At 39.3% G+C, this 11,917-nt stretch overlaps 1 protein-coding gene across 1 annotated transcript; it reads left to right on the plus strand.

Annotated features, from left to right (window-relative positions):
- Positions 1–332: 332 nt before the first annotated feature.
- Positions 333–11,117, plus strand: LOC137286502 (leucine-rich repeat-containing protein 58-like). Its single transcript, XM_067818413.1, has 3 exons — positions 333–932; positions 4,937–5,340; positions 5,942–11,117. Exons 1-3 carry the CDS (start codon positions 466–468, stop codon positions 6,133–6,135), a joined length of 1,065 nt encoding a protein of 354 aa, XP_067674514.1. The 5' UTR covers positions 333–465; the 3' UTR covers positions 6,136–11,117.
- The last annotated feature ends 800 nt before the right edge of the window (positions 11,118–11,917 follow it).

The raw sequence follows: 11,917 nt of genomic DNA on the forward strand, positions 1-11,917 counted from the left end.
AGCTGGTCAATGTCGGGAGGAACCCATAGAATACAATTTGAGATCTCCAAAAGCTCATTCTGATCCGTATGGCCTTTTCCTTTCTCACGATCAAAATGAAATGAATTTTTGGTGAATGTGAAATTTGATTTATCGCTGGCCAGCATTTTCAATGACATTGACCATTATGCCTTTAGGTTCACTGTGGCGACACTGATTAATTTCCATATTCACCAATATGGGCCAACCTGGGCAACACATGCTCGACTTACTTTTCAGAGGAGGCTCTCCTGGGTATAGCTACAGGGCGTATAAGGGGAGGTAACTGCTGTAAAATGTGACAATGCGCCCCTGACCTTCACCCAAACACGTAAGACACGCATGACACAGCGATACATATGGGACGGGGCAGTGAGAGAGCCTGACAGGTTATACGTGAGCGAGAGAGGGAAACATACCCAAGAGATACTGTAGGATACTGAAAACATGGCGGCGTATGAATCGTCTTCCTCGGATAGTGAGTTTCATGGTGAAAATGCTGAAGATTTGTCATACGCCGACTTGGAAACTTTACCTGATTGCCTCCTTTCACGTGCACATGAACTGCGTGCACTGCAGCTTGACCACAACAATATCAGCGTACTCCCCCCAACTGTGTCCATATTTAACCGGCTGATTGTGTTGGACATCAGCAATAACAATCTCTCCCATATAAGTGACGAAATCATCAAGCTTAAACAACTAAGAACCTTCACTGCTAGAAATAACAGACTTGAGGAACAATCTCTACCCAAGGATTTTGGACTGTTGAAGAGCCTCGAGGTTGTGAACTTTAGTGGGAATATTTTTGAAACTCTTCCCCCACAACTAGCAGAATTGCGAAGATTAAAGTGTTTATATTTAGGAGGCAATAGGATTCACGAACTGCCACACACGATACGGAATCTCACAAGGTGAGGATATGTTTTTTCCTGTGGCACTGTTAGTAGTGTTACGTTGGTACCCTCACAAAAGTCTGCGTGATCACTTAGATGTAAACTGTAATGTTACATCTAACGGTTTTGTTTTATCTTGTAAAACTGTTGAAGTGTGACTGTGCCAGATGAATGTAATGCCATCATTACTACTCAGTTTTGAACAACTGGACGTAATTTCAGTAATTAAAAACACACATTGCTTTCTGAAAAGCCAATTCGCTACTATGTCACACTATCTTTGCCTGGGATATTTATTGGAAGTCAGTATTTCAGTTTGACATGACAATGTACTGCAGTTTCAAGAACTCAAGGGCCAGGGCCAGGCTCATTAGCATTTCCAGCACCTTTCTTCAAGGTGTTACTATCTAGGTAGATGTAAACAGCCACCCTCACCTCACCTCACCTCACATTAACACTCATCTCACCCTCACCTCACCTCACATTAACACTCACCTCACCTTCACCTCACCTCACATTAACACTCACCTCACATTAACACTCACCTCACCCTCACCTCACCTCACATTAACACTCACCCTCACCTCACCTCACATTAACACTCACCTCACCCTCACCTCACCTCACATTAACACTCACCTCACCTTCACCTCATCTCACCTCACCTCACCTCACATTAACACTCACCTCACCTCACCTCACCTCACATTAACACTCACCTCACCTTCACCTCACCCTCATCCCACCCTCACTTCACATTAACACTCACCTCACCCTCACATTAACACTCACCTCACCGATCACCTCACCCCACCTTCATACTTTGAATATCAGAGGGAAAAACTATTGTTGGAATAAGATAAACATGGTGGTAGAGCAGCAGCATACATGTATTTAAGTGGTGGACATATTCTCTAATTGCACCGGATCTAATGCTTATCCCACTTCTGCAGGTAGTAATCAACCCCATTGCAAAGACCATATCTCTCTTTCACACACATGTTGATCCAGGCTTGACATTGAAAACTTGGACAAATACAGTGGGATGTAGCCCTCTTGAGACAGAAGCATGTCTACAAGAGTTACACTGTGTCAGTTGGGATAGAAAATTGTAAGTTTATAGAGTTTACCACAAGATGCCACACTGGTGATTGACATGCATCACACATACCACTTACTGTTTGTTGCTGTTAACACCAGGAACCTGCTTATGTTTTAGCAGAAGAAAATAGGAATCGGGTATCAATATATGCAATTTACAAACACATTGGACATTGATTTTCAGTGATGCATTCATATCATTTACGTTTCTATACTGGACAAAATAAGTTAGAGATGTTGGCATTTTTATGATTGATATTTTATCGCTAATATCAGTGTGTCAATGAGTAGATAGATTATTATTCATCATTTCAAAATTTACATATATCCTTAAGTAATTTTTGTCCAGTATGTATTTCATTTATTGCTAGATGGAACTGGCTTCATTAGCTATTGGTAACTGATGTTCCCTGGCATGTATGTTATATTTAAGAATGGAATATTCATCAAATTGTATAGTTACTCACAAGGCCCCTAAAGGCTTTAATAATAACTGGTCTTCAGCAACCCATGCTCATGATACCAGTCACTGGATTGTCTGGTCCAGTTACAGACTATGTGATACAGGGTGAACATTGATGTTATACAAACTACACAATGACAAGCTGGAGTATATAACCATTACAGTGTGGCGATATACAGTGTAGTTGTTCCATGTAACACAAACATGTGACCCATAGATTGTTTTCTATGTACAAGAGTTGACAATGTATGAACGTTGAAGATAGTGAAAGCATGTGTTCATTCATCTTCAATGTCTCCAGCATATACAGTACAAAAAGTCTTCACTATACCCTGGATGCATCTATGTGTCGTTCCTAAAATTTTATTACCTCCCTTTTCTGGCTCAGCATTCACGACATGTGATTGTGAAGGTCCTGGGGTGGAATAGGCCTTCAGCGACCCATGCTTGCCATAAAAGGCAACTGTGCTTGTTGTATGAGGTGACTAATGGGATCGGGTGGTCAGGCTAGCTGACTTGGTTGACACGTGTCATCGGTTCCCACAGGGCAAGTGAGTTTAAAAAGTTCAAGAAAGTAACTTGTCCTGACTAATTTTCCACTTGCTCTGATTTTATGACACAATGTTTGATTAATGTTTCGAGACTATTTATCAAAGAGTGATAAATTTCAAAGAATGATAGCTCTAAGTTACCATTATTGTGAAATGTAATAGCTACATTATGAGTAGATATGAAATGAAATCCAAGTTTATTTGCAGTCTGAAGTCATCTAGTAGTCCATGGACAAGAAAGATAACATTACTTGATTGCCAGAAATGAAAACTGACTTGTCCCGTGCGTCGGGCGATGAGATTTTTGAGCCCCTGTGTTTGTCTTAGTTCTAGTCTTATCGTGATTTTATGTGTCAAGGGATTGTCTTCTGATAAATTTCTTATCTCCTATCAGGACCAGATTTTGAATAAAAAATGTTAAAACCATATTGTTATAATTAGTGCAAAACCATGATTTCACTATAGTATTGTCTGCTGTGCCAAGAGTATCATATTGTGATAGTATTGTGAGAACTTATGAAGAGAAGTCACATGTTAAATCTTATTGATTCGTAGTAGGGCTGTGGCTTAGCATAGTGGTTAAGGCATTTGCTCGTCACACTGAAGCCTCTGGTTCCATTCCTTACACGAGCACAACGTTTTGTTACGGTTAAGAATTTTCCGTGACAAACTATGTAAGAAATCCCCTTGTGAACCAGCAAAACAGAACAAGGACAAGTCATAAACGTTCAAATTGTATTATTATGCAATGAGAGCAAGGTATACAAAGTCACAAGTGAATTCCACAATGCTGATTACAAATATGAATGAGTCTCGCCCTCAACACAGCAACCAGCCTTTTTATATATTCTAAGTCATTTCCCGAAAGTTTGGGCAGACACAACTATTGTCAACACTGTAGAATGCCCTCGAATAAGTCTCCCGGAAGTAAAAACATAGAAAACTAGGAGCAGATAAATTCCGGAAAACCAGAATCCTAAAAGTGTTGACTAGCTATTGAAACGAAAGGTGACCCATCATAATTATTATTGAATTAATAACAAAAATATACAGGAAATACACACTCGTAACAGTTTGAAATCCATTTCTGGTGTCCCCTGCCGTGGTACTGCTGCAGTGTTGCTGAACGTGACATAAGACCAAACTCACTGATTATCTCACAGACTATCTCACAATCTCACTGACTATCTCACTGACTATCTCACTGACTAGTTGCATGAGGACTAAAAATCTGAACCAGTTCCATTGCTTCAACCTTGTTACAAATTGCTTCTGTTAAAATGGCTGAAAATGTACACATAATAGACATTTTTGTCACTTTCAAACAAAACTCAGACAAACGAGATCAGGTTGTCAAGATCACTGATTTGGTTGACACATCATTGTACCCCAATTGCAGTTGATGCTCGTGCTGTTGATCATTCAATTGTCTTGTCCAGCTTTGATTATTTATAGAGATTTCCACCATATAGCTGGAATATTGCTGTGTTCGGACAACTGATACAAGGTTTACAAGAATGATTTGGACTGGTGTAGAAAAACAATGAATATCTAAGGTTGTTTGTATATATATAACAAAGTATTGGGGGAAAAAGTAAAAACATTAATTGTAATGTGCGTTATATTTTGGATTACTCTGTCTCAGAGAATGTACAGATCTAGTCCATTCTGGGGTTGAATTCCATCCTACATAGTACCTTTTGATCACTAACAAGGATTGTGAGAAAGAACTTTGACAATGGGCCATTTTCAGGACTGTTAGCCATTTCTGAATTTAGAATGGGACATTACCCTTGTATTAATTGTAAACTTCAAAATTTTCATGGGCCATTTTGAATTTTATGTGCCAAATGGCCCATGGCCCTGCCTTTCCCAGTCCCTGATTAGGGGAATACTTTGTGTTGTAGGTTACAAGTTCTGTATCTGGGAGGCAATCAGTTGACAGATATCCCAGCCGAGATCGGATACATGCACAGCCTGACTGCACTAGTCCTTTGTGACAACCAGCTCCAGAGTTTGCCCCCGACGATGATCCATCTACAGCGTCTGCAGTCCCTGACATTGCACAACAACCAGCTGTCGACGCTGCCGACAGAAATCGTCTCTCTCAACCTGGTTGAGCTGAGTCTGAGGAACAATCCCCTTGTGAAGCGCTTCGTCCAGGATCTGGTGTATAACCCACCCACTTTGTTAGAACTGTCTGGACGGTGTGTGAAGATTGAGAAGGTGAATTACACTAGTCATGATCTTCCTGAAAACCTCATTCGCTACCTCGACTCTGCACAGCGCTGTGTCAACCCCAAGTGTAAAGGTAAGAGCAACAAAGCTCAGATGCGTAAATGACTTTCCTAAAAATCCAGGGGCGGTGGGGTAGCCTGGTGGTTAAAGTGTCTGCTCGTCATGCCGAAGACCCCGATTCATTCACCAGATGGGTACAATGTGGAGCCTTTACCTCAAGTCCTCTGTTGTTATATAATATATGCTGGAATTTTGCTAAAAGCAGCATAAAACTCAACTCACTTGCTTTATAAATCTAGTTTTACATGTTGGTTAGTTGTGAAAGACTGAAAGTTTGAAAACAAATTTGGAAAGACCTCTTTTTCCACTACATGCTTCGAAGATATTCCAAGTCACCAACCAGTGATATGGTGCCTTGCTTCTTACCACTTTAAAAGTCTTTGCCTGCACTCAGATGTAATTCCTTGTCATCATATTGTCACTGTACTTCTCAGTTATCTTCTTCTTGTTCTTGCTCTTAATTAAGAAGTTTTCCATTCATAAAGTTTAGCCATACCTCACTTCCCAGCTTCTAAACATGCCACTCAAAGAAGTCAACATTAGTGTGTTTGTGTGATGGCTAGTGGATCATCGGAGGGGTTGTTGTGTTGACACATTGTGTTTTCTGTACCCAGGTGTATACTTCACCTCACGAGTGGAGCACATCAAGTTCGTCGACTTCTGCGGCAAGTACCGCCTACCTCTCCTCCAGTACCTGTGTTCACCGTCCTGCACCACTCTCAAACCCACAGTGTGCGGCGCCAGCAGCGACAGTGATTCTGATGTCGACGATGCAAGACACAGGATGAGACGAGTCCTGCTGGGATGATAATCCTCAACAGGAGTTGGTGACATTCAGCCATAATCACATGGTGCTGGTGTCACAAGCATGGAAACTGTTTGTGGAGTTTTGCTTGCTGAAAGCTACATTCACTGCTTTTAACAAGAAACCTTAACCTTGGTTAATCTCAGTGCTGTGACCTTGACTGTAGGTGAATCTCATTCAAGGGCTCTTCTGTGACCTTGCTTGTTTAGTGACCTAATAACTGTGATGTGACCTTGACTATCAATTCAATTTTATCAATAGTGTCTTGTCACCTTGAGTATAAGCTGACCTTGGTCAAGTGTTGTGAAGTGACCTTGGCAATTAGCTGAAATTAATCAGCATTATGAAGTCACATCGGCAGACTATGCCAGATGTGCTGTGACTTTGATAAGTCGAACTTGGACAAGCATTGTGATGTGATGTCACTTACGACTTTAGGACTCTGAAATCAATATTCTCATGAAATAATCTTCTTTGATGACTTCTTGTGCAGGCCATTCTGTTTTTGGTTGTGATATTCCAGAGGTCAGTACCCATGTGCCATATATCAACCTCAAAATACCTCTATTTCTGCAGCTTACTTACAACTTGCATGGCACAGGTGTGGCATTGTAGTCCTGCTCCAAATGATGCTGCGTTACTCTAGGGATACATCGAGGTCAGCATTTCTGTCTCATACTCTTAATTTTGAAGTTGTCATTTTCCTAGTGACAAAAAATAGAACTATGTCCGCCATTCCCTCACTTAACCCCACTTTATCCACCACTACCCCTTTTTGTGTGTCGTCATTGTAAAGACTGTCGGAAACTTTGAGATGTCTGTGTAAAGACTGTCAGAAACTTTGAGATGTCTGTGTAAAGACTGTCAGAAACTTTGAGATGTCTATGTAGACATTGCGAACGACATTTGTTTAAGTAGAGCTAGGCAGGAAAAGCAGGTGACGTGTACATGACCAAGCTTGACCTTTACCTGTGATTGACAATATACCCACAAAATGTGATGGTTGCAGTGCTACTATTTTGAAGATGGACCTGCGATTTACAATGCCAACAATATACTTAGCAGTGCTAATGCTTTTATGTATTGTTTTTGTATCTGGTCATGTGTGTATAGGTTGGCATGGTTTATGGATTCATGAATATATGGATGCACAAAGATTCTGTTCCTTTGTACACAGTTTCTTATCATGATGCTGTAGTTTGAAGTAAAATTGTGTGAATGTTTCCATGATATTATATAAATGAAAAAGTCTATCTATTCAGGTTTCTTAGTAACAAATTACAGGGTTAATAGTTGTTTTGATTCAAATACATAGGTGAAAATCTCAATCCCCATGGATACTATTGATTTAGCACAGTGTGAATGATATGTTCTGCCTCTGATATATGTCAATATCTCCATGGTATACGTTATGATAAATCTCCATTATACTCTAGATGAATCTACTGCTTGGCTGGAGGATTTTATTACCTCTCTTGGCCGGCTTTTTGTCCAGTTAGATGTCTATATTAGGAAGTTGAGCATGCCAGTCAAAACTCACTTTCACTTCTTAAATACTTGGCAAACCAAACTTGGCATCACAGTTGATGCATAGGTACTCTCATAGAGGTAGAAGGTCTTCTTGCACATGTTTGTAAAGTTTCAGAACTGTCAGTCTGTATGATTTCCCCAAAAATCTGAGTTGCACCACTGGGAACAAAACTTTACAGCTGCAACATATGTCTTTGTTGATACTGTCATCTGAGCCAGCGAAGGTAGGTATTAATATGATCGGGCTCAGCCATAGATGCATCTAGGGTATAGTGGACGTTTATCGTAATGTATACTCTCAAGATAATCGAGGATGATATCATTATTTTGATGTGATTGGTATATTTGTGCATCCCAAAGGGTTTCAGACTTAATGTTTTGGAATGATACATGATCGGGGCATTAATGTCATTACTCAGGGCCACAACCCAGTATTTGTACAGATATCAGCGGTGATTATGTTACATTAAATGCTGCATGTTACTTGTGTGTCAGTTTGTCCTGACAGATAAACTGTAGTAGATTTAGCTTTCAGAGAGTAAACCAGAATAGTGAGAGTTCATTTGTCACAGCGAGGAGGCTGGTCATGTTCCATGGGAAGATTATGTAAAGCCCAAATCTAGTATCCTCAGTACTGGAATATTACGAGAAGTGGTTAAGACTCACTCGCTCTTCAACTCATGTCCCAAGCATTGGGGGCGGTCAGGTAGCCTAGTGGTTAAAGCATTCACTTGTCACGCTGATGATTCCATTGCCTACATAGCCACAATGTGTCAATCCCATTTCGGGTGTCCCCTGGCCCGATATTGCGTGAATATTGCTGAAAAAGATGAGAAAATCCATCACTCTAACGCATTATTATTACAATCTTTCATGAAGGAAAGTTTGAAATTGTTGTAAACTGAAGTTCTAGCTGTTATGGATGGGACAATGTTGTTTTGAATTCATGAGAGCATTTTGACCTTCTTTCTACATTTTGCAAATAACATGGTAAACCTTTAAAGGTCAAACATGTCCCAGGTCATTGTGAACTCTTGATAAATGTATTATTGTTTTTGTCCTTGGAGAGACAGACTGTTTTCGTTGATTTGAAATTATGCAACTGTTTCATGATCAAAAGTGAAGATTTAAGGTTTTGATTTTTGACACACAAAACATAAATGTTTTGGTTTACTATAATATTATGTCTTGCTTATTTTAAGATGTTGTTGTCATGGTTACTTAAACATTGTTAGTGCATTATACTTATGGGCATGTGAATATATTTTTAAGACACACAGCCCTGTGTCCATACATGTATACCATTTGTTTTGTATACACCTGTGTTTGTGAAGATCAGTTGTGCCATATTATTTTGACATGTTTGTAACTGTGAATATTGATGATTGCTAATGATTATTAAGCAATTAAAAGACTATGCATTTTAAGCCCAAGATTATAAAAAAATATGTTTTATGACAGCAATCTTGTATTGGGGTTTCTTGACATGTAATGGTCAGTAGATTAACCATCAGAAGGAATCTGGAGGACTGGTTGCTATGGTGATGAAGTAATGATTTGGACAATTTATTGAAAACACGGTGATTGTTGTACTGTTTTCTGCATCCAAACATTGACAGATATTTATGTATTATTTTTTGTATCGTAATTTCCTATTTAGATTGGAAATTTGTATGGATATATAACTTTACAATGTAGAAAGTTAAGAGCTACGATGAAATGTAACTGCTGTTTTCAGATTTCTGATTCTGAAACAAACCTGACTGAAATACAGAGTGGCCTCTTCAGAGCCAGACCTTGTAAGCTGGTCACGTGGTCCACTGAAGGTGTGCAGGGATGGCTCTTGTTGCTTAAATTGTTTCGTTCCAAGTGCTGGATAAAAGTCCCAGACAAGATTAATTTCCACGACAGTCTTGCATGATGACTTCAGTTATTTGGGAGGCAAGCAATCTTAGAAATGTCACGGTTAGTTTTACATTCCATGTTTTGAGTCTTGTTTTATATTTTGTAGATGATAAATGGGAAGCTAACTTGACATAGCATTCTGGGATATGTTTGAGGAACAAATTGTAGCTTTTTGAGAACCCTTCTCATAGCTCTCAAATTTCCTGTGAATAGAAACAGTCAAACAGTTGTATAAGGGAAAGATTTTCAGTGAACACAAGTCACTGTGGTCATCGTAGAGAAGGCTCAGCTAGATAAACCAAAGAAATGTTTGCATATTCTGAGGAGTGTTGTGCTGTATCGGCTAAGTGCGAGTGTGGGCTGCCCTTTACCAAAGATCATGCTGTGACCTATTTGAATGTTCGTTTGGTTTAACATCATTTCTGTTCTGAGTAGAAGTTTTATGGTATGTTCTATAGCTACAGGTATGGTTAAGGGTCTTCTCTGGAAACTCCTGAACTGAAAACGCTTTTGTTTCAGAGTTGTCTCCCTTCGATTCAGGTTCAAAATGGATGTGCAAGTGAAATGTTGCCTCTAGTCAAATTTGGATGAATTTTCTAGATATTTCTGTTTGTTAATTATACTGAGTAAAGATCTGAGGTCTTATCTATGATTATTTTCGTGTGAGTGTGAATATCTTCATGCAAAACTAGTTCGATAAGATCTGTATGGTGTGAGAAAGTACATTTGTGTCTTTTTATATATCCAACTCCAAAACTATGTTTCTCTGACTTCCATGTATATCTGCAGTTTCATTACATGTACAACTCAGGGGCAGGGAAGCATGATCTCCATGGTAAATGGATATTTTGGTAATATTACAAATGGGATCGGGTTGTCACTAGCTTGATTGATTAATGTGCATGAAGATTTGAAGATTTTCAGACCACTGTCATATACATGGACAGTTGTAGAATGTGGGGTTTAAACATTGGTCCAACAGTTGGGGAAAAGTGGTGCTCTGTGACATATTTGGTGATCATACAATTCACTGCTAGTGTGCCCAACCTTTAGAGTTAAATAGTGAGTTGACAACCCCTCATAGGCCATTGTGCATTCTCAGTACAAAATTTGAAGAGTTTAGATCGATGAGTGACAGAAAATAGTAAGTGATGTGAAATCAACTTAACAGAAATGGCTGCAGTATAAAGTTAACAGTTTGTGACAAGAATAGTTGTTATTTTATTCTATGTTTAGAACTAACAAAACCTCAAATGTTTATGACTTAAACATTCAAATCCATGCTATCATTTGTTTCTGTGTTTTGTTTGAAATTCCAGATGGATCTGTTGTTACCTTTGTTTCTTGTTAAGTTTTGCCGGAATGTACTTTAAACATTAACCTAGCTTCAGAAATTGAGTATGTGTTGAGTATTCATTACAGTTACAAGTCACATCTTCGCTGCTCTGGGTCTATTCAACTTTTCAGGCATTGTTTGCATGAACTTTTTAAAGATATGATCTATGCATGGACAATCATATTTTCCATAATAAATATTAATCTTTTCTTAATTAATGTGTTGGGTTTTGTGCTCAAATCAATGATCTTGGGAACAACAAAACAGTTACACACTGTGACAGGATTTGTGTCAGTGCTGGATGGCGGGGTAGCATGGTGGTTGAAACATTTGCTCATCACAACAACCCTGGTTTGATGCCCCACATGGGTACAATGTGTGAAGTTCACTTCTGGGGGCCCCTGCCTCGATGAAGCTGGAACATTGCTAAGAGCGGCGTATAACTAACCTCATGTGTGAGATGCATATCCGCATTAGGTTTGATCTGAAGCTGGGTGGCAGGGCACCCTTGTGGCATAAGTGATCCCTCATCACGCGAAAGGCCTGGGTTTGATTCCCTGCATAACTACAGTACATGAAACCCATATCGGGTGTCCACTGTCGTCATATTGCTAGGATATTGTAAAAAGCAAAGTAAAACCAAACTATCTCCACAGGCATATGCAACCCAATTGTTTAAGTATGAAATAAGTAGTATTCGCCAGTGATGTCAATAAAGGATCTTGACCTTGACATGTACACTAACCTCAGTGAGAAATCTTTTGCAATTGAGTGATGTCTTAATTCATTCACCCAAGAAGTGAAATGAAATGGAGCAAAACATTGGGATCAAGATTATTTCACTTGAAGCAACATGCATGCAAGTATGCGTGTTGTACTTGTTTGGATATTGTTTTATTTTAATTACGTGACTCTCAGCAACATTCCTGTTTTATGTCAGCAGCATTTACTTAATCGGATCTGGGTCAGACAATCAACAGCATGGGCATTGATCCACACAATAGGGATACAAAG

Source organism: Haliotis asinina, chromosome 1, assembly GCF_037392515.1.
Source record: "Haliotis asinina isolate JCU_RB_2024 chromosome 1, JCU_Hal_asi_v2, whole genome shotgun sequence".
Taxonomy (NCBI): domain Eukaryota; kingdom Metazoa; phylum Mollusca; class Gastropoda; order Lepetellida; family Haliotidae; genus Haliotis; species Haliotis asinina.